At 47.6% G+C, this 23,610-nt stretch overlaps 1 protein-coding gene across 1 annotated transcript in view; it reads left to right on the top strand.

Moving 5' to 3' along the window:
• Positions 1-23,610, top strand: part of LOC311234876 (NLR family CARD domain-containing protein 3-like) — a 98,714-nt gene that overhangs the window by 28,223 nt on the left and 46,881 nt on the right. Inside the window, exons 4-6 of the mRNA XM_084322131.1 lie at positions 1,708-2,060; positions 22,249-22,458; positions 22,664-22,839. Coding sequence (XP_084178257.1) covers positions 1,708-2,060; positions 22,249-22,458; positions 22,664-22,839 — 739 coding nt within the window. The remainder of the gene's footprint in view (positions 1-1,707; positions 2,061-22,248; positions 22,459-22,663; positions 22,840-23,610) is intronic.

The following is a 23,610-nucleotide window of genomic DNA, read 5'->3' on the forward strand; positions in this document are numbered from 1 at the left end:
TTTATTAAGTTTGGAATCTTTTTTACAACTGAGGTAGGTAGATTACATTTGACTAAAGACTAAAGTACAGAAAAAAGGTACCGGTATCGATTCACAGGTACCGGTATCGGTTCAAATGTGAAAGGTACCCATCCCTAATCTTGACTAAATACTAACTGAGGTTAAAATCTTGACTAAATACTAACTGCACTTAGGGACCAGTCGTCTGTAATGCGAAACAAAAATCAAAATGGCTCCTAAAGTGGAGATGAGATAAGATGAGTCTGTACTGAGTGAGGAGACACAGCTAAGATAAGATGTTTCTCTCTCTCCCTCACGCGTGTATGCTTTTACCAACCCAGTTGTGTTTCCGGGTGCGAGTTTTGCGCTCTGATTGGCCAGGTCGTGAGACAGCAAGTTCTGCGCCTATTTCCGGGTCTAACAGCCTGCAAACTACCTGGCGTTCTATCGCCATGCTCTAAGACAAACGCTAACCTTAACCAACTTCGAAAGAGTGCCTAAACTTAACCGTCGAAAGAAGGGCAGGCGTTCTATCGCCATGCTCTAAGACAAACTCTAACCTTAACCAACTTCGAAAGAGCGCCTAAGCTTAACCAGTGTAGACACTTGTGGTCCCACGATTGGGCGTACATGTCACATGACCAGAAATTACCTGGCCAATCAGAGACGTGGAAACACAACTGGGTTGGTAAAAGCATTCACGCCTCCCTCACACATCCCTCACTCTTTCTCCCTCTCCTCTCTTCTCCCCCCTTCTCTCTCCTCCCCCCTCTTTCTCTCCTTTCTCCTCTTTTTCTCTCCCTCCCCCACTCTCCCTCTCCTCTCTCCCCTCTCCTCTCTATCTCCTCTCTCTCCCTCCCCATCCTTCTCTCCCCCATCTATCTCCCCCTCCTCTCTCGCTCTCTCTCCCTCTCCCATCCTTCTCTCTCTCCTCTGCTCTCCCCTCTCTCCCCCCATCTATCTCTCTCCTCTCTCCCCTCTCTCTCCTCTTCTCCTCTCCTCTCTTTCGCTCTCCCTCCTCCCTCTCTCCCTCCCCCTCTATCCTTCCCCCATCCTTATATCTCTCCTCTCCCCATCTATCTCCCTCTCCTCTCTCTCCCTCCCTCTCCTCTCTCCCCCCCCTCCATCTCCCTCTCCTCTCTCTCCCTCCCTCTCCCACTCCCCCTCCCCCCTCTCTCTTCTCCCCTCTCTATCTCCTCTCTCTCCCTCCCCATCCTTCTCTCTCTTCTCTCCCCCATCTATCTCCCTCTCCTCTCTCGCTCTCCCTCTCCTCTCTCCCCCCCCTCCATCTCCCCTCTTCTCCTTTCCTCTCTCTCCCCTCTCTCTGTCCTCTCCCACTCCCTCTCTTCTCTCTCCTCCCCCATCCTTCTCCCTCTCCTCTCCTCTCCCCCATCTATCTCCCTCTCTTCTCTCACTCTCCCTCTCCTCTCCCTCCCCTCCATCTCCCCTCCTCTCTCCCCTCTCTGTCCTCTCCCACTCCCTCTCCTCTCTCTTCTCCTCTCTCTCTATCTTCTCTCTCCTCCCCCATCCTTCTCCCTCTCCTCTCCTCTATATATCTCCCTCTCATCTCTCGCTCTTTCTCTCCCTCTCTCTCTCCTCTCTCCCTCTCCTCTTTCTTTCTCCCTCTCCTCTCTCTCTCCTCTCTGTCCTCTCTCTCTCTCCCTCTTCCTTCTCTCCTCTCTCTCACACCATGTCTCTCCATCACAGTGATGCTCCAGTTTAGAATCAAGGTTACCTTGATCAGGAAGCATGCTGTCCTGTTCGAGGGCGTGGTGCAGTCCGGACGCCAGAAGAAACTCAGACACATCTATGTGGAGCCTGAGATCTCCAGGTGCGGCCTTGGAGGCATCGACCCCTGGCACGAAATCCGACAGTTCCTGCCCCCTCCTCCGCCCCTGCCCGGATCGGATACCTTTGTAAAGGTCAACAACCTGTTCCGCTTGAGGAAGGACAGCGGGGATTTTGTGAGGACACTGCTGACCACGGCACTGCCCGGATACGGCCTGTCCGTCCTCGTAGCGAAGTTCTCCTTGGATTGGGCTGAGGAGAGAGCCAATAAGGTGAGGACAATATAAGGAGCTATACAAGATTAGAAAAGTTAAAGTTGCTATAGATAACATTCAGCCACTAGATCACCAGTATGTCATTTATCCAATCAGGTACATTCCATGTGGGGAAATGGGTATTAGGGAGGGGATACATGTCCGCAACATGTAAACAACCACATTCATTTTGGACCCGCGAACAAAATACTAATTCTATCTATAGTACCTTTTAAGATGAGATGTAGAGAATAGCAAAATTTTAAAAGTGGTCAAGTTAATTCTGCCTTTGGCAATTGAACCCTTATTCCAAATACTGAGTATGAAAGGTTAAATGATACATTCTGAATGAAGAAATTGAAGGCAAAGTTCAGGGTATTTGGAAGCCAATCCTATTGATACCGTCTGATTCCTCTCTTATAATAATCTGAGAGAATGGACGGGACTTATTTTCTCTACATCTCTACTCAGGATGATGTGATGTGTTTACTGAATGGGAAAGGGACTGCATTTATATTTATACAATTCTCAGAGAATTGAGAAAACAAGTCAAATCTGTTAAAATAAGAAATACAACTATGCAAATCAACAAGTAAAGTCAGTTAAAATAGAAATACAACCATGCAAATCAACAAGTAAAGTCAGTTCAAATAGAAATATAAATGTACAAATCAACAAGTAAAGTCAGTTAAAATAGAAATACAACCATGCAAATCAACAAGTAAAGTCAGTTACAATATAAATACAAAGATCTAAATAGATGGTCGAGACTTCCTAACTCGTTGCAGGCCCGTGCATCCATAGTCAAAATGAACATACTGCCCAGAATAAACTTTGTCAGCTCAATACTCCCCTTGCCCCGTCCAATGGACCACTGGCGCAAGATACAAACTGACATTTAAATGTATTTGGAATAACAAACGCCCCAGGAATAAAAATAACCACCACTCAACGTAGGAAACAGGATGGGGGTTTAGCAATCCCTGATTTTAAGCTATACTTCTGATTAGGGGATGGGTACCGAATTAGGTACTTTTAAAGATACCTACCGAATCACGTCGGTACTACCGAGTACCGATTCACGTGAGATCCGTCGGTGCCACATTTCGGTACTGAATTTCTTTAAAAAAAATATATAATTTTTTTTTAACTTTTTTTTTCACGTCAACGTTCACACGCACAATATACGCTTACCTAGGATTTGACTTGATTAAACAACAAAGCATTCGGGACAATGGCAAGTCGAAAACGGTCGAAAGTATGGTTATTTAAAAAAAAAACTGAGGTAGGTAGATTACATTTTTAGAGACTAAAGTACAGAAAAAAGGTACCGTTGGGAATTGGTATCGATTCACAGGTACCGGTATCGGTTCAAAAGTGAAAGGTACCCAACCCTACTTTTGATCCTTCTTGCTGAGACCCCTGATAAACTGGTTTGATCCTGAAAATGCTGTGTCGTGGCATTTCTTGGAGGCAGCAGCAGTCTTACCGCAAAGATTACAAGATGTAGTATACTCCAACACCCATATATCAAAATTCCAAGTACGATATGGCCCTATCATATCCCATGTGATTCAAACATGGATTCAAACAGGTCTTGTGCTGTCAAGTGCCCATGTCACCTCGACTCTCCAATATTTCATAACCAACAACTACTTGTTCGGCATAAATCCGTTAACATTCCTCAGTGGGAAAAGAAGGGAGTTCACACTCTGGGGGATATTGTTACGTCTGGTACTCGTGTCGTGTTATTCTGTTGAGTTTCACGTTACGGCATATGGCCGTACGTGACGTAGACGTTGATGTTCTGACTTACGTTACAATGCATGTGTCTTCAGTTCAGTAAACACTGACATGCTGAAACTACGTGTTGTCTGATTATTCCAACATAACATTGGCGACGAGGATGGCTGAATTTTCTATCCCACCCCCTCCACCCTTCCTACCTCTGCCCGGTGAGCCGCCCGCCCCGTGGGCGCGTTGGATTTCCTCGTTCGAGACGTATATCCTGGCTACCGGTTTGGAATTGTCCGCGGTGAGAAAACATGCATTACTACAGCACTGTTTAGGCGTGGAGAGACAGCGTGTGTGTGTGAAACACTCGGCACATTAGACAGTGACACATATACGTCAGTGGTGGCGCTCCTAAAGGGACATTTCGCCACTCCACAGACTGCACTCCTCCGTCGAGTTGTGTTCCGATGGAGGCATCAACGTACTGGCGAGTCAATAACCCAGTACGTCGCGGACCTACGGGGCTTGGCTAGCTCATGCAAATTCGGGGCATTACAGGATGAAATGGTGAGAGACCAACTCATATTGAACACTGACGGTGATAAAATCAGGGAAAGACTACTGTTGGAAAATGACGAGCTGACATTAGCAGTAGCTATTAGACTAGCAGTGCAGGTGGAATCTGCTATGAACTGTGCAGCTAGTTTGTCTACCTCCCCCAGCCCCAACAAACACGTGCCAGTAGAGGCTGCAAGCATGCTCAGCTCAAGGGTGTCCCTCCTCAACGTGAGTGCAGACGACAGCGGTGACAATATACTGTTAGCCTCCCAGTCACGTGACCGCTCACGCCAGCCGTGCGGTAATTGTGGCTCCCTTTCACACAACTCCAGAGCCCAGACCTGCCCTGCCCGTGGCAAAGCCTGCTCCAACTGCGGGAGGCTAAACCACTTCCACAAGGTCTGCAGGTCAGCCCCAGCTAGCGCTTCCAAGCCACCGACCACTATCATCCATAATGTCAGCTCAGGACGAGTGCCATTCAAAACATGCTCATTGGTGGTTGGTGACATCACACTGCCCCTCCTCCTCGACACTGGAGCCACAGTGTCTCCATTGAATTGGGCGACATACTCTCAATTCTTCTCCCACAAACCACTGGGCCCCGCCCACCACCACCCTGCGAGGCTACGCCGACTCCAAGATTGACATCGTTGGCTCCCTCCAGCTGCCGGTGAGGTACGGAGAAAAGACACTGCCTGCCTTCAATTTCAACATCGCACACCGAGGGACCAACCTCCTCGGCCTCGACCTCTTCAGTGGCCTCGGTTTCTCTCTGCTGGACACCACAGGCTCAGAGATCCACACCGTCACCGCTGTCTCCTGGCAGCAACAGTGGCCTGCACTGTTCAACGGCGTGGGCTGCCTCCAGGTCTTCGCTCACCAGCCCCTGCTAGACCAAAAAGTGACTCCGGTCATCCAGCCCCTTCGCCGCTCTCCGTGAGAACATCGCCACCGAGTTACAGAAAATGCTGGACGACGACATCATTGAACAGGTGAACACGTCACCCTGGATCTCCAACTTGGTGGTAGCAAAGAAGAAGTTAGGGGGGCTGCGACTCTGCGTGGACATGAGAGCGGTAAACAAGGTAAATCGTCCCTGATAAATACCCCCTGCCAACCACAGAGGAGCTCACCGCCCAGTTCCACGGGTCCAAGGTGTTCTCTAAGCTGGACCTTTGTCAGGGGTACCTCCAGGTGCCACTACACCCAGAGAGCCGCAACCTCACCGCGTTCATCACCCACAGGGGGGTCTTCCGTTACAAACGCATGGCTTTTGGCTTAAGCTCCGCCCCCAGCTGCTTCCAAAAGATCATGGCCTCAGTCTTCGCCGGGATCCCCGGGGTGGCCATCTACCTCGATGACATCGTGGTGCACGGGGCCAACACCGAGAGTCACGACGCGAGCCTCCACAGTGTCTTAAGTGCAATGGCGAAGCACCACCTCACACTCAACGGCGAGAAGTGTGTCTTTGCCACCACGACCATTGACTTAGTTGGGTTCCGCCTCTCGGCTGACGGCATGTACCCGCTCCAGTCAAACACAGAGGCCATACACAGTGTCCCAGAGCCCACCTCAGCGGCCCAGGTGGCCTCTTTCCTGGGCATGACGGCATACTACCTCCGCTTCCTGCGGAAGCTGTTGAAGCAGGACGAGCCCTGGCTCTGGACGCCTGCCTGCTCGAATGCTGTGCGCCTCCTCAAGTCCCAGCTCACCTCATCACCAGTCCTGGCGTTTTTTGACCTAGACAGCACCACCCTCGTCACATGTGATGCCGCAGCCGTTGGCGCGGTACTGTCACAGCTGCACGGGGGTGTGGAGAGGCCGGTCGCTTTCGCTTCACGGGCCCTTAGCCCCACAGAACAGAGGTACTCAGTGGGGGAGCGAGAGGCCCTGGCCTGCATCTGGGCATGTGAGCGCTGGCATATGTACCTCTACGGCCGCTCATTCACGCTTAGGACGGACCACCAGGCTCTCACTACCCTCCTCGCCATGTCAGGCACTGGCCACAAACCGCTCCGCCTCCACCGCTGGGCTGACCGCCTGCAGCAGTACAACTTCGGTTTGCAGTTCACGCCGGGCCGGGACAACGTAGTAGCTGACCTACTGTCACGCGCCATCCCCAGTCCCCCCACGGCCCCGCCCTCGACTCCCGATCGGGATCAGGCTGAGCATGACCTGGTCCAGCTCCTCCACACTCCCCTCCAAGAGACAGTGTCGCTGCAGGAGCTCCAGGACGCCTTGTCTGCTGACCCTGTCCTCTCTGCGCTCTCAACCTACATCAGGCAGGGTTGGCCGGCGAGGACACCTGACGAGCTGCTTCCCTATAGCAGACTCCAGGACGAGTTGTCATGCTGGAACGACTCCTGCGTCGTTCGTGGGCTCTGTACTGTGGTCCCGAGTGTCCTTCGGGCGCGTGTCCTTGCTATGGCGCACGAGGGCCACTTGGGCATAGTCGGGCTCAAACAGCGGTGTCGTGACTTGGTGTGGTGGCCAGGCATCGACAGGGAAATCGAGACCCTGGTCAAGGACTGTACTGCCTGTCTTCTTAGCGGGAAGACCAGGGCCCCAGCCCCGCCCCCACCCATGCAGCCATTGGACTGGCCGTCCCAACCCTGGGAGCACCTGCAGCTCGACGTCTGTAGTGAACTGCATGGGGTACCGCATCACCAGCGTTTCCTCGTTGTGGTCTACGACCTCCACTCCAAGTGGCCTGAGGTGGCGCCCGTGGGCTCGGTCACAGCCGGGGTGCTGATTGAGATTCTCGAGTCCCTGTTCACACGCTGGGGCCTGCCCAAGAGGATCACGACAGACAATGGCCCCCAAATGATCTCCCACGAACTGGCCTCCTACCTGGGGGGTAAGGGGATACGTCATATCCGCACGTCGTTCTACAACCCGGCTGCGAACGGGGGGGTGGAACGGCTGAACCAATCCCTGAAGAATGGCATCAGGGCCCACCTGGCACAAGGGTGCACATTCATCAACGGTCTCCAACAGACGCTCCTGCACTACAGGGCTACTCAACACGCCACCACAGGCGTCTCCCCAGCCTCCCTCATGCTAGGGTGCGAGTTTCAGCTGCCCCTGGACAGGCTGCGCCCTACTCCGGCTCCAGCCCACCCGCTTCAAGCCACAGTCAACACACGCCAGCGCCGGATGAAGGATTGTTTCGACAGGACCCGACATGCGAGACCACCTACCATCGCCGTCTCAGACTGGGTCAGGATTCGGCGACCCCACCGGGACAACAAGCTCCGGTCATTCTGGTCAGACCCGGTCCAGGTCAGACAGCAGCTTGGCCTGGCCTCATTCAGGCTGGCTGATGGCACGCGTTGGCATGCTGGCCGACTGCACAGGGTGCAGGCTCCCGCTGCCCCGGGACGGCGGGACAGGGTGTGCCCGTGGCTATAGCTCTGCAGGACAGACGATTCAATGATGTTGCAGCCCCAGCACCCGCGGCTATAGCTCTGCAGGACAGACAATTTGATGATGTTGCAGCCCCAGCACCCGCGGCTCAGCCTGAGGCTGCGGGACCTCCGCCGTTGGCTGTTGCATTGCCCGGGCCCCGCCCACTCTGAGCGCGCAACAGGCCTGCACACCTGAATGACTTTGAGACTGAGTATCACTCCTAGGTTGAGTGAAGGGGGGGGAAATGTTACGTCTGGTACTCTAGCGAGTGCCAGCACTTTAACTAGTGTTCTAACTATTGCGACAGTGTCGTGTTATTTTGTTGAGTTTCACGTTACGGCATATGGCCGTACGTGATTGATTGATTGATTGATTGAAAAGTTTATTAACAGATTGCAGAATGGGTACAGTACAGCTCAATACATACAATTGTTAAGAGGATGCAGACCTGCAAAAGACTTTTGTCTTGTTTCCATCAGGGTCCCCCATTTTCAATTCATCATATGACACACACGACATACAGATAGACAGTACTGCTACATCTATACATTTATGACATACCAGATTTTCAAATACAGTACTGTTTGTGATACTAAAAAAATCCAGAAAAAGAGTGTATATAAATTTTACATAGAAACTGTGCATTGGAGGAGGTTGGGTAGGTGGGGTGGGGCTGTACATTGGAGGTGGGGGGGGGGGGTTGGGTAGGGGGAGGGCACACTGTACATTGGAATACTGACATACATTTGACATAGAAACTGTACATTGGAGGAGGTTGGGTAGGTGGGGTGGGGTTGGGTGGGGCTGTACATTGGAGGTGGGGGGGGGGGGGTTGGGTAGGGGGGGGGGCACTGTACATTGGAATACTGACAAAGCCATGCCTGGTCTTTATTGTACAACTGGGTTAGGACATTTGTAGGGGCCAGTTTCGAATTGCAGTCTCCCGTAGGTGTTCTTTGAGAGTGTTTTTGAAGGTGGGTAGTGATTCACATTCCTTTACAGCTTTGGGTAGGGCGTTCCACATTGATGTGGCATAATTGCGAAACGTGTTTAGTCCCTTGTTTGAGCCAAATCTGGGTTTTACATGATTTGTGGAGCTCCCTCTGGTGTTGTGATCGTGGTATTCACTGACCTTTGGGAAGTATTTTGACATGTACATGGGTACCTTGGTCGTGTAGTGTATCTTGTAGACCAGGCCCATTGCAAGTTGCTGTACTCTGTCGTCTACTCTAAGCCATCCTAGGTTGGCAAAGTGTGCAGGGGTGAGGTGGGTTCTAGGAGTCAGGTCAAGCAGTAGTCTGACTAGTTTGTTTTGAGATGTTTGTAATTTGGTTTGTAGTGCCTTTGAGGTGCTTTGGTACCATGAGGTGCAAGCATAGTCGTAGTACCCTTGAATGAGTGCTCCTGCCAGAGTCTTCAGGGTATTCTTGTTTACCAGAGAGGGGATCCGGTACAAGAATCGAGTTTGTTGGTTGACTTTTTTTATTATTATTATTTATTTTTTTGGCCCTTTTTTGAGGGCACTCCATCCACCCCCCCCCCCCCTCTTCGGGGGACAACTTTATTATTTATTATACGTTTTAATTATTTACAGTTCAAAATTAAATAAAAAGTGTAGTAAAATATAAAAAAATATATATTTCATTGCCCTCTCGGAGGGGGGGAACTCAGACTAGATATTGACAAACAAATTACAACTAAGGACAATGAAGGACAACAACGAATACACATGACAAGGGAAAGGGGGGGGGGCAGAGAGGGGAGTAAGTAAAGTAGAGGGGGATTGAGAGAAGGGTGGGTTATGGAGTGGATGGCTCACAGGTCAATCTCCTATGATTGGGAGCCTAGATTATCCACAAGCAATTTCCAGATGTTATTAAATTGTGAGACTTCGATGTGATCCACGGTTGAGATTGTTTCCTGTGATATGTAATTTGAGAGAAGGCCTAACCATTGGCCAGTATTCACCTTTTTTCTTGTCTTCCAGTTTAAGAGGATAGTTTTCTTGGCAACAGCTAGAGAAACGAGTAGGGGTTTGGTGTTCTGGACTAATAAATTGATAGCAGTAGTATCCCCAAGTAGGCAGAGGGAGGGGGAGAGAGGAATGCTGCAGCTCATGACCCGGGATAGTGTATTGATGACGGAATTCCAGAAGTCTAGAACAGGTGGGCAGAGCCAGGTGGCATGGAAATAGTTGTCTGGGGTGTTGAGGGTGCAATGGGAGCATGCATCTGTGCTTGCAAATCCCATTTGAAACATCCTGTGCTGTGTGATATGTACTCTGAAGGTTAGTGTTGTTAGTCATTGTGAATGTGTTGGTGCAAATTTGTTCCCAGGATACGGCATTGGGAGAGAAAGCCAAGTCCTGTTCCCATTTTGTGAAGGGGAGATGGAATGTAGTGTCTGCGCTTGCCAGTATTTTGTATATTTTTGAAAATATTTTCCTCTGTGATGTTATTTTATTCATTGCTAATATAATTGGAGGTTGTTCAAGATCATTCTGTGTAGTGTTAATTTTTTATTTCAAAATTGATTTCAGCTGTAGAAATTGGAAGTGTTGGTCTGTCCCAATGCCGTATCCTTCAGTCAAATCTTGATAAGTGATTAGGCTGTTGTCTGTGAAGATGTGGTGAAGATGAGTAATGCCTTTTTGTTTCCAAGCTGGGAAGTATATGGGTGATTTGCCGAGTTGAAAGTCAGGGTTCTGCCAGATTGGTGTGTATTTACAGGGGGTTAGTGTGTTACCAGTGATTTTGTTGGCTTTCCACCAGGCTGTCAGAGTTGTGGAAATGACTGTATTCCTAAAACAAGAGTGATGTTTTATGCTTGTGCTAAAGAATGGCAGATCTTGTGGTGAGATTTCCATGCACATGTCCTTAATGTCATCCCAGGGGTTGTATTGTTGGGTAGGGTGAATCCATTTGTAGATGTATATTAATTGGTTGGCCAGATAATAGTTGAGAAAGTTAGGTGCTTCAAGTCCTCCTTGTTTTTTGTTTTTTTGAAGGGTGGTTAACTTAATTCTTGCTTTTTTATTCTTCCAGTAAAACTTAGTAATGGTGGAGTCCAGGGAGTTGAACCAATTGGTGGTAGGCTGGGTTGGGATCATAGTGAATAGATAATTTATTTTTGGGAGAATTGACATTTTGACAGTTGATATTCTACCTATTAGTGAGAGTGGTAAGTTTAGCCATCTTTGTGTGTCGTCTTCTATTGTTTTTAACAGTGGGATGAAATTGAGTTGAAATAACTCTTGACAGTCTGGGTGAAATGTTGATTCCTAGATATCTGATATTCCCTGAGGGGAAGGGGAAGGATGGGCTCTGAGCTGCAGGACTCCTATCACCCCCCCCACAATGGCAAGATGATTGACTTTGACCAATTTATAGCGTAGTCTGATATTTTAGAGAAGGAGTCTATGAGTTTGGTAGTTGCTTGTAGTGAATTGGTTGGTTCCTGTAGGTATAACAACACATCGTCTGCATAGAGGCTGATCTTATGGTGAGTATTGTGTGTAATGATTCCTTTGATATCATCATTTTGTCTGATTGCTGCTGCGAGAGGTTCAATAAAAAGGGCAAAAAGAGAGGGGGAGAGTGGACATCCCTGCCTGGTTCCCCTGTGAAGTGTGAAGCTTTGTGATGTTAGTCCGTTAGTAGTAACAGTGGCCCTGGGTGACGTGTATAGTGTTTTAATCCAATGAATAAACTACTCTCCGAAACCAAATTTTTGTAATGTCCGGAATAAAAATGACCAGTTTACTCTATCAAAAGCTTTTTCTACATCTAGTGAGGGGATTATTACATCAAGGTTTTGTTGTTTGATTATATTCATTAGATGGAATAATCTGCGCATGTTATTTGACCCGAGGCGTCCTTTAATAAATCCTGTTTGGTCGGGGTGAATTAGGGTGGATATGACTGTTTCCAGTCTGGTGGTTAGCGCTTTAGTTATTATTTTAATATCTGTGTTGATCAGTGAGAGGGGGCGGTAGCTAGAGGGTAGGGTTGGGTCTTTGTCCGGCTTGAGCAGTAGTGAGATGAGTGCTGTGTTCATGTGTGGGGGGATTCTGGAGGTATGTTTTATTTCATTAGCCATCCTTATGAATAGTGGCGATATTGTTGACCAGAAATGTTTGAAGAATTCAGCAGGGAAGCCGTCAGGGCCTGGGGATTTATTGTTGGGCATCTGAAGTAATGCTTTGTGGAATTCAGTTAAGGTTAATGGTGTGTCCAGTGATTGTGCATGCTCTTTGGATATTTGGGGAAGATTTATAGCATCGAGGAAGGCGTCCATATCAGCAGTGCTTGGATTAATGTCAGGTGTGTATAATTTACTATAAAAAAAATTAAATGTGTCGTTGATCTCTTGAGGTGCTCTCAGCGTCTTCCCTGCTGAGTCCTTTACTGCAAGTATAATTGATTTCTCTTTGTTTTTTTTTAGTTGGTTGGCTAGATATTTTCCAGATTTATTGTTGTGTTTAAAGTGGTCTTGTCTTAATCTCTGTATCAAAAATTTCGTTTTTTTATTTTGTATTTCATTAAGCTTAAATTGTAATTTGCGTAAATCCCTCAAAATTGATTCATTAGGGTCATTAACATATGCATTATTTAATTCCTCTATTTTTTGTTTCAGATTATTTTCAAATTGGAGATATTTTTTTTCTTATGTGATGAATATGATATGATGTTTCCTCTCAATACTGCTTTGGCCGTTTCCCATAGTAATGTGGATGAAATTTCTGGAGAGTCGTTCGTTTCCATCAAGGATGTCCACTCTTTCTTGAAATATGTGTCGAATTCAGGGTCTTCCAGCAGTGATGTGTTGAAGCGCCATCTCTGGGAAGGTGGTTTGGGGTGATTAGTATTTAGAATGAGGGAAACAGGTGCATGGTCACTAATTGTAATGGGATGGATTTTAGAATCACAGACTTTTTTTTATTACATTGGATGCCATTTTGTCACAGGAAAGATTAGCCTCTAGGATGGAACCCAGGTAGGTAATTTCATCTTTCCTTGTGACAATATTGTCACCCACTGTAACTGAGAAGCCGTCGGTCTTGCTGAGTTTGTTATTTGAACCGAAGAGAATGGACTCTGTTTTGCCCATGTGTAATGATAGTTTGTTGTCGGCGAGCCATATGCAGATTTTGCCTAGTTCCGAGCTGAGGGTTTTTTCAACCTGTAACTTGTTCTTGTCAGAGACCAGCAGGGCTGAGTCGTCCGCAAACAGGAACAAGTTGCAGTCACAAGCTGACGACATGTCATTTGCATAAATTAGGAACAGTAGTGGTCCTAGTATGCTTCCTTGTCGAACACCACAGTTCACTGTGAGGGGGGGGATAGGGTACCGTTTACCTCCACCATCTGTTCTCTCCCCTCCAGGTAGGATTGTATCCAGCTCACTGATAAACTATCAAAACCAATTGCTTTTAGCTTGTCAATCAGAATGGTGTGATTGACAGTGTCGAAGGCCTTTTGTAGGTCTAGCATGACCATGCTGCAGTATTTGCCCGCGTCCACCTCTTGCTTGATGTGGTCGTTCAAATAGAGAAGGCATGTGTCAGTGGAGTGGGATGTTCTGAAGCCAGATTGGAATTCATAGATTAGATTTTTATCCGCAAGATACTTTTCGACCTGTTCGTATACTATTTTTTACATGACTTTCGAGATGGATGTAAGGATAGAAACAGGGCGGTAGTTGCCTGGGTCTAATTTGCTGCCCTTTTTGTGCAGGGGTGTTACTCTCGCTATTTTGAAGTCCTTGGGGACGTGTCCCTGTTTTATGGAGAGGTTTATTATGTGTGTGATGACTGGGGTGATGGCGGCTGCTGAGTCTCTGAGGAATTTGGAGGGGATGTTGTCATGGCCAGTGGCCTTGTTAGGTTGGAGGGCGCTCAGTTTATTGAGTACCTCATCTGTAGTTACCATTTCCAGTTTTAAATCGTCTTTGTGGACGCCTAGGTTCTTGTAGTATGCTACTATGTGTTCTACCCCATACTGCCCTGAGTGGGAGGGTAGTTTGTTTACCAGTGTTGTGGCTATGTTTGTGAAGAAAGTGTTTAAGTAATTGGCTACATCCAGTTTGTCTGTGATGAGCGTGTTGTCCGTCTTTATGTTTATGTTTGAGAACCTGGTTTTAAGTTTTTTACTGCAGCCTAGTTGATTATTGAGTAATTTCCAAAGTTCACATGGTTTATTTTTGTTTTCCTCAGTTTTGTCATTGATGAATATTTTTTTGCAGTTTTTATCATGGAGTTTACGTCATTTCTTAGTCTGTTTCTTTCTAGTTTGAGTTCAGTCACGTGGGCTTGGAGTTCACTGCTCGTGCTTTTGGTAAGCTTTGACTGACTTTTACGAAACTCAGAGCATTTTTTGTCTCTGGCTTTCATAGCGGTCAGTATTTCAGTGTGCATCCACGGCTCAGCGCGATTTTTTACCCTGGTGGTTCTTAGAGGGGCCATGTTGTTTAGTATTGTTGAGAATTTGGTTTTGAAGCCAAGCCAGGTTTCTTCAACCAGTGTACCATTGAGTTCATCTGACCAGTCCAGGCTCTCCAGTTCAAGGTTAAAGGCCTCGCTAGAGTAGGTTTTGAGGTCTCTAGATGTGACTGTTTTGTGACAGCTAGCCTTTTGCTTTAGCTTTTTGCGGGTACAGAATATCATATAATGATCACTTAACCCGCATGCTATAACCCCTTTATTGGAGATCATGGACTTGTCAGAGGTCAGGATGAGGTCAATGGTAGTCTGAGTTGATTCACATACCCTTGTGGGTTGGTTGATTAGCTGAGTTGATTAGTGACGTAGACGTTGATGTTCTGACTTACGTTACAATGCATGTGTCTTCAGTTCAGTAAACACTGACATACTGAAACTACGTGTTGTCTGATTCTTCCAACATAACAGATATATATGATAAAACCGGTCTTCACATGTTTCAGGACCTAAGAGATTTTTATGATATCCCCGGCGCGTCTTTTTTCCTCTACTTACAACTAAGATCAGCGCATAAGGCGCATGGGGTGCTGTGGGCCCAAGCATTACATCCACACCCTTTTGTTAAACTTATTAGAGACAGGACAACCTCGAGAAGGGTTGTCTCAGATTTTTACACACTATTGATCAAATCCACATATAAAAACATAACATTAGGGGCGCCCGAGTGGCACACAGCATACAGCACTACGGTGCAACACGGCTGACCCGAGTTGAAGGGCTCTTCCGCCTTGTACATATATATTCTCTGCTTCGAAGTGGTTATGCTTTTGGCCCTCTTTCAAAGTGGGTTATGCTTAGAGTTTATCTTTAGAGCAGGGAGATGGACCACCAGCCCTGATTCCAAACTCTAAGCATAACCCACTTCGAAAGAGGGCCCAAGCATAACCACTTCGAAGCAGAGAATATATATGTACAAGGCGGACATTTCTATCCCAGAGCCCTTCGGAGCTAAACCAATCAGAGAGGGTCTTCGCTGTACGCGGGCTAGCCAAATCAGAGAGCGTCTTCGCAAACTGCGGCTACAAAAAAAATCACGCCACTGCAGTATGCACGTTCCGAGACTCGCGCAGCATTGACCCTTTCACTGCCACACTACAGTTGCACTACGGTTGCCCGTCGGTAGTGTGATAGTAAAGGGTTAACCTTCTGTAGTGTGGCAGTGAAAGGGTTAAGTGAATTGTATAGAAACAACTCACCAAAATGGACTATTGCACAACTGATTAAAAAAAATCCTTACAACTATACGTAGCACCGGCCGCAACAGCCACCCTCCCTCCTTCGCTTTACTGAAACAACGCCACTGACCACGCCCCCAAATGTGTCCCCTTCACCATTGAAAACCAACATTTTTTATGTTCTCTTTTATTGTTTTGGTTATTTCCGTTGTCGTTATTGTTGTTGTTGTTACTATGTCCTGTGTAGTCCTGTTTATTGTTGTTATTACTGTATTGTGTTGTCTTGTTTCATGAAAATACAACCATGCAAATCAACAAGTAAAACCTGTTTCATGAAAATACAACCATGCAAATCAACAAGTAAAACCTGTCCTGACTGCTCTCGCTGAGTCTGACCTTCATTGTTTGTTTGTCAACTGACTGAGCTGCTACTGGATACCTGAATTTCCCCAAGGGGATTACTAAAGTATCTCTATCTATCTATCTATCTCTGTCCTGATGGTTCTATCTCTCTGTCCTGATGGTTCTGTCTCTGTCCTGATGGTTCTATCTCTCTGTCCTGATGGTTCTGTCCTGATGGTTCTATCTCTCTGTCCTGATGGTTCTGTCTCTCTGCCCTGATGGTTCTGTCCTGATGGTTCTATCTCTCTGCCCTGATGGTTCTATCTCTCTGTCCTGATGGTTCTGTCCTGATGGTTCTATCTCTGTCCTGATGGTTCTGTCCTGATGGTTCTGTCCTGATGGTTCTGTCCTGATGGTTCCGTCTCTGTCCTGATGGTTCTATCTCTCTGTCCTGATGGTTCTGTCCTGATGGTTCTGTCTCTCTGTCCTGATGGTTCTGTCTCTTCTGTCCTGATGGTTCTGTCTCTTCTGTCCTGATGGTTCCGTCTCTTTATCCTGATGGTTCTGTCTCTCTGTTCTGATGGTTCTGTCTCTCTGTTCTGATGGTTCTATCTCTCTGTCCTGATGGTTCTGTCTCTCTGTTCTGATGGTTCTGTCCTGATGGTTCTGTCCTGATGGTTCTAGCTCTGTCCTGATGGTTCTGCCCTGATGGTTCTATCTCTCTGCTCTGATGGTTCTGTCTCTGTCCTGATGGTTCTGTCCTGATGGTTCTATCTCTCTGCCCTGATGGTTCTATCTCTCTGTCCTGATGGTTCTGTCCTGATGGTTCTATCTCTCTGTCCTGATGGTTCTGTCTCTCTGTCCTGATGGTTCCGTCTCTCTGTTCTGATGGTTCTGTCTATCTGTCCTTATGGGTCTGTCTCTCTGTCCTGATGGTTCCGTCTCTCTGTCCTGATGGTTCTGTCCTGATGGTTCTGTCTCTCTGTCCTGATGGTTCTGTCTCTCTGTCCTGATTGTTCCGTCTCTCTGTCCTGATGGTTCTGTCTTTCTGTCCTGATGGTTCTGTCCTGATGGTTCTGTCTCTCTGTCCTGATGGTTCTGTCTCTGTCCTGATGGTTCTGTCTCTCTGTCCTGATGGTTCCGTCTCTCTGTCCTGATGGTTCTGTCTCTCTGTTCTGATGGTTCTGTCCTGATGGTTCCGTCTCTCTGTCCTGATGGTTCTGTCTCTCTGTCCTGATTGTTCCGTCTCTCTGTCCTGATGGTTCTGTCTTTCTGTCCTGATGGTTCTGTCCTGATGGTTCTGTCTCTCTGTCCTGATGGTTCTGTCTCTGTCCTGATGGTTCTGTCTCTCTGTCCTGATGGTTCTGTCTCTCTGTCCTGATGGTTCTGTCCTGATGGTTCCGTCTCTCTGTCCTGATGGTTCTGTCCTGATGGTTCTGTCTCTTCTGTCCTGATGGTTCTATCTCTCTGTCCTGATGGTTCTATCTCTCTGTCCTGATGGTTCTGTCTCTCTGTCCTGATGGTTCCGTCTCTCTGTACTGATGGTTCTGTCTTGATGGTTCTGTCTCTCTGTTCTGATGGTTCTGTCCTGATGGTTCTGTCTCTGTTCTGATGGTTCTGTCCTGATGGTTCTGTCTCTCTGTCCTGATGGTTCTGTCTCTCTGTCCTGATGGTTCTGTCCTGATGGTTCTGTCTCTCTGTCCTGATGGTTCTGTCTCTTTGTCCTGATGGTTCTGTCTCTCTGTCCTGATGGTTCTGTCCTGATGGTTCTGTCCTGATGGTTCTATCTCTCTGTCCTGATGGTTCTGTCCTGATGGTTCTGTCTCTCTGCCCTGCTGGTTCTGTCTCTCTGTCCTGATGGTTCTGTCTCTCTGCCCTGATGGTTCTGTCTCTCTGTCCTGATGGTTCCGTCTCTCTGTCCTGATGGTTCTGTCCTGATGGTTCTGTCTCTCTGTTCTGATGGTTCTGTCCTGATGGTTCTATCTCTGTCCTGATGATTCTGTCCTGATGGTTCTGTCTCTCTGTTCTGATGGTTCTGTCCTGATGGTTCTATCTCTGTCCTGATGGTTCTGTCCTGATGGTTCTGTCTCTCTGTTCTGATGGTTCTGTTCTGATGGTTCTGTCTCTCTGTCCTGATGGTTATGTCTCTCTGCCCTGATGGTTCTATCTCTCTGTCCTGATGGTTCTGTCCTGATGGTTCTGTCTCTGCCCTGATGGTTATGTCTCTCTGCCCTGATGGTTCTGTCTCTCTGTCCTGATGGTTCTGTCCTGATGGTTCTGTCTCTCTGTCCTGATGGTTCTGTCTCTCTGCCCTGATGGTTCTATCTCTCTGTCCTGATGGTTCTGTCCTGATGGTTCCGTCTCTCTGTCCTGATGGTTCTGTCTCTCTGTCCTGATGGTTCTATCTCTCTGTCCTGATGGTTCCGTCTCTCTGTCCTGATGGTTTTGTCTCTCTGTCCTGATGGTTCTGTCCTGATGGTTCCGTCTCTCTGTCCTGATGGTTCTGTCTCTCTGTCCTGATGGTTCTGTCTCTCTGTTCTGATGGTTCCGTCTCTCTGTTCTGATGGTTCTATCCTGATGGTTCCGTCTCTCTGTCCTGATGGTTCTGTCTCTCTGCCCTGATGGTTCTGTCTCTCTGTCCTGATGGTTCTGTCTCTCTGTCCTGATGGTTCTGTCTCTCTGTCCTGATGGTTCTGTCTTGATGGTTCCGTCTCTGTCCTGATGGTTCTGTCTCTCTGTCCTGATGGTTCCGTCTCTCTGTTCTGATGGTTCTGTCCTGATTATTCTATCTCTCTGTCCTGATGGTTCTATCTCTCTGTTCTGATGGTTCTGTCCTGATGGTTCTGTCTCTCTGTTCTGATGGTTCTATCTCTCTGTCCTGATGGTTCTGTCTCTCTGTTCTGATGGTTCTGTCGCTTCTGTCCTGATGGTTCTGTCCTGATGGTTCTGTCTCTCTGTCCTGATGGTTCTGTCTCCTTGTCCTGATGGTTCTGTCCTGAGGGTTCTGTCTCTCTGTCCTGATGGTTCTGTCTCTCTGTCCTAATGGTTCTGTCCTGATGGTTCTATCTCTCTGTCCTGATGGTTCTGTCTCTCTGTCCTGATGGTTCTGTCCTGATGGTTCTATCTCTCTGTCCTGATGGTTCTGTCCTGATGGTTCTGTCTCTCTGTTCTGATGGTTCTGTCTCTCTGTCCTGATGGTTCTGTCCTGATGGTTCTGTCTCTGCCGTGATGGTTCCGTCTCTCTGTCCTGATGGTTCTGTCTCTCTGTCCTGATGGTTCTGTCTCTCTGTCCTGATGGTTCTGTCTCTCTGTTCTGATGGTTCTGTCTCTCTGTCCTGATGGTTCTATCCTGATGGTTCCGTCTCTCTGTCCTGATGGTTCTGTATCTCTGTCCTGATGGTTCCGTCTCTCTGTCCTGATGGTTCTGTCCTGATGGTTCTGTCTCTCTGTCCTGATGGTTCTATCTCTCTGTTCTGATGGTTCTGTCTCTCTGTTCTGATGGTTCTGTTCTGGTGGTTCTGTCTCTGTTCTGATGGTTCTGTCTCTGTCCTGATGGTTCTGTCTCTGCCCTGATGGTTCTGTCTCTCTGTCCTGATGGTTTTGTCTCTGCCCTGATGGTTCTGTCCTGTTGGTTCTGTCTCTCTGTCCTGATGGTTCTGTCTCTGTCCTGATGGTTCTGTCTCTGTCCTGTTGGTTCTCTCTCTGTCCTGATGGTTCTGTCTCTGTCCTGATGGTTCTGTCTCTGTCCTGATGGTTCTGTCTCTCTGTTCTGATGGTTCTATCTCTCTGTCCTGATGGTTCTGTCTCTCTGTCCTGATGGTTCTGTCTCTGTCCTGATGGTTCTGTCTCTGTCCTGATGGTTCTGTCCTGATGGTTCTGTCTCTCTGTTCTGATGGTTCTGTTCTGATGGTTCTGTCTCTGTCCTGATTGTTCTATCTCTCTGCCCTGATGGTTCTATCTCTCTGTCCTGATGGTTCTGTCCTGATGGTTCTGTCTCTGTCCTGATGGTTCCGTCTCTCTGTCCTGATGGTTCCGTCTCTCTGTCCTGATGGTTCTGTCTCTGTCCTGATGGTTTTGTCTCTCTGTCCTGATGGTTCCGTATCTCTGTTCTGATGGTTCTGTCTCTCTGTTCTGATGGTTCTATCTCTCTGTCCTGATGGTTCTGTCTCTCTGTCCTGATGGTTCTGTCTCTCTGTCCTGATGGTTCTGTCCTGATGGTTCCGTCTCTCTGTCCTGATGGTTCTGTCTCTCTGTCCTGATGGTTCCGTCTCTCTGTTCTGATGGTTCTATCCTGATGGTTCCGTCTCTCTGTCCTGATGGTTCTGTCTCTCTGCCCTGATGGTTCTGTCTCTCTGTCCTGATGGTTCTGTCTCTCTGTCCTGATGGTTCTGTCTCTCTGTCCTGATGGTTCTGTCTTGATGGTTCCGTCTCTGTCCTGATGGTTCTGTCTCTCTGTCCTGATGGTTCCGTCTCTCTGTTCTGATGGTTCTGTCCTGATTGTTCTATCTCTCTGTCCTGATGGTTCTATCTCTCTGTCCTGATGGTTCTGTCCTGATGGTTCTGTCTCTCTGTTCTGATGGTTCTATCTCTCTGTCCTGATGGTTCTGTCGCTCTGTTCTGATGGTTCTGTCTCTCTGTTCTGATGGTTCTGTCCTGATGGTTCGATCTCTCTGTCCTGATGGTTCTGTCTCTTCTGTCCTGATGGTTCTGTCCTGATGGTTCTGTCTCTCTGTCCTGATGGTTCTGTCTCTCTGTCCTGATGGTTCTGTCCTGAGGGTTCTGTCTCTCTGTCCTGATGGTTCTGTCTCTCTGTCCTGATGGTTCTGTCCTGAGGGTTCTGTCCTGAGGGTTCTGTCTCTGTCCTGATGGTTCTGTCTCTCTGTCCTGATGGTTCTGTCCTGATGGTTCTATCTCTCTGTCCTGATGGTTCTGTCTCTCTGTTCTGATGGTTCTATCTCTCTGTCCTGATGGTTCTGTCTCTCTGTTCTGATGGTTCTGTCTCTCTGTCCTGATGGTTCTGTCCTGATGGTTCTGTCTCTGCCGTGATGGTTCTGTCTCTCTGTCCTGATGGTTCTGTCTCTCTGTTCTGATGGTTCTGTCTCTCTGTCCTGATGGTTCTGTCCTGATGGTTCTATCTCTCTGTCCTGATGGTTCTGTCTCTCTGTCCTGATGGTTCTGTCCTGATGGTTCTGTCTCTCTGTCCTGATGGTTCCGTATCTTTGTCCTGATGGTGCCGTCTCTCTGTCCTGATGGTTCTGTCCTGATGGTTCTGTCTCTCTGTCCTGATGGTTCTGTCTCTCTGTCCTGATGGTTCTGTCTCTCTGTCCTGATGGTTCTATCTCTCTGTCCTGATGGTTCTGTCTCTCTGTTCTGATGGTTCTGTCTCTCTGTTCTGATGGTTCTGTCCTGATGGTTCGATCTCTCTGTCCTGATGGTTCTGTCTCTTCTGTCCTGATGGTTCTGTCTCTCTGTCCTGATGGTTCTGTCTCTCTGTCCTGATGGTTCTGTCCTGAGGGTTCTGTCTCTCTGTCCTGATGGTTCTGTCTCTCTGTCCTGATGGTTCTGTCCTGAGGGTTCTGTCTCTGTCCTGATGGTTCTGTCTCTCTGTCCTGATGGTTCTATCTCTCTGTCCTGATGGTTCTGTCTCTCTGTTCTGATGGTTCTATCTCTCTGTCCTGATGGTTCTGTCTCTCTGTTCTGATGGTTCTGTCTCTCTGTCCTGATGGTTCTGTCCTGATGGTTCTGTCTCTGCCGTGATGGTTCTGTCTCTCTGTCCTGATGGTTCTGTCTCTCTGTTCTGATGGTTCTGTCCTGATGGTTCTGTCCTGATGGTTCTATCTCTCTGTCCTGATGGTTCTGTCTCTCTGTCCTGATGGTTCTGTCCTGATGGTTCTGTCTCTCTGTCCTGATGGTTCCGTATCTTTGTCCTGATGGTGCCGTCTCTCTGTCCTGATGGTTCTGTCTCTCTGTCCTGATGGTTCTGTCCTGATGGTTCTGTCTCTCTGTCCTGATGGTTCTATCTCTCTGTCCTGATGGTTCTGTCTCTCTGTTCTGATGGTTCTGTCTCTCTGTTCTGATGGTTCTGTTCTGGTGGTTCTGTCTCTGTTCTGATGGTTCTGTCTCTGTCCTGATGGTTCTGTCTCTGCCCTGATGGTTCTGTCTCTCTGTCCTGATGGTTTTGTCTCTGCCCTGATGGTTCTGTCCTGATGGTTCTGTCTCTGCCCTGATGGTTCTGTCTCTGTCCTGATGGTTCTGTCTCTGTCCTGTTGGTTCTGTCTCTGTCCTGATGGTTCTGTCTCTGCCCTGATGGTTCTGTCTCTGTCCTGATGGTTCTGTCTCTGTCCTGATGGTTCTGTCTCTGTCCTGATGGTTCTGTCTCTGCCCTGATGGTTCTGTCTCTGTCCTGATGGTTCTGTCTCTGTCCTGATGGTTCTGTCTCTGTCCTGATGGTTCTGTCTCTCTGTCCTGATGGTTCTGTCTCTGTCCTCAGGACCTGCAGTTTGTGATCCAGATGTCGTTCAGAAATATGCAGGTCCTGGTAAAGCATCACCTCCCAGCCTCTAAGAAGATGTCCCTGATGGACATGCTGGCCCACTCCGACCACGGCTGTGAGAATAACCCTTTCCTGGAGGAGCCGGACGCACGCTTCCTCATCATTATGGACTGTTACGAGTGCTTCACAGAGAACCTGGACTGGAAGGTATGTACACACACACACACACACACACACACACACACACACACACACACACACACACACACACACACACACACACACACACACACTATTATCAATACCTAGAGAAGCTGGACTGGAAGGTACACACACACACACAGACACACACACAATAATCTAGTCTAATCATTAGACTTATTATATTATCTAATGTCTTCGCTGTCTCCAGAACTGTCCTGAAGTGACAGACGCCCGGGTCGAGGCTCATCCTACTGTCCTGGTCGTCAATCTGATGAGAGGGCATCTGCTTCCCGCCGCCAGGGTCTGGCTGCTCGGCCGACGTGCATCCGTTTCAAACATCCCCGCTGAGTTGTTTGACGTCATCACAGAGATCCAAGGATACAAGTCAGTTTGTCTCACAGTTAAACACTACAGAGGTTTATTCACATGGTGTAGGAAATGTATTTTCATTTCCCCACTTAACTCATTGAACGCCAAAAACGAGTATACTCGTTTTTCAAAGCCAACCGTTCGCCGCCAAAAACGTAAATACTTGTTTTATTTTATTTTTATTCTAAACAGTCCGCCGGACCTTCTTGTGTGAGCTCTGTGCAGTGTTAATTTTGGCAGCTATTTAAATTTTAGTTTTAGTCTTAGTCATGTGTCAAATGCTCCTTTTTCGTTTTCATCATATTTAGTCACCTTCATTTATTTTTTGTTTAGTCAGTTTTAGTCAACTACAGGTCTGAGCATTTTAGTCTTAGTCAGTGTTAGTCTCGATTTTTGTCTTTTTTGTTTTTGTCTAGATTTAGTCGCAGAAAACGGATGATTTTTGTCTAGTTTTCACTAATGAAAAAAAGGCTTTTTTATATTGTAAATAATGCAATTCTATTTATTAAGTATAGTCTAGCCAAAACCCTATCAGCTGATTCACAATAAGTTCAGTAGAAGGCTAGACGCCCAATAGTAACCAAACATTCCTTGAAATGGTCAATAGATTCAGAAATAGTCAGACATGGAAATACAAACACAAACACAAAGATATGTTGTCCCAACGTAATAAGAAATGTGCCGTGCCGAATCACCGCGTGCAGCTCGGGGAGTGTGCACGTTTAGGTTCAACGCGTGTGTATGTTTAGGTTCTAGGTTGAAGAAAAAAGTGCACGCTTAGGTTGA

This window comes from Notolepis coatsorum, assembly GCF_963971535.1.
Source record: "Notolepis coatsorum genome assembly, chromosome: 1".
In the NCBI taxonomy this organism is placed as follows: Eukaryota; Metazoa; Chordata; class Actinopteri; order Aulopiformes; family Paralepididae; genus Notolepis; species Notolepis coatsorum.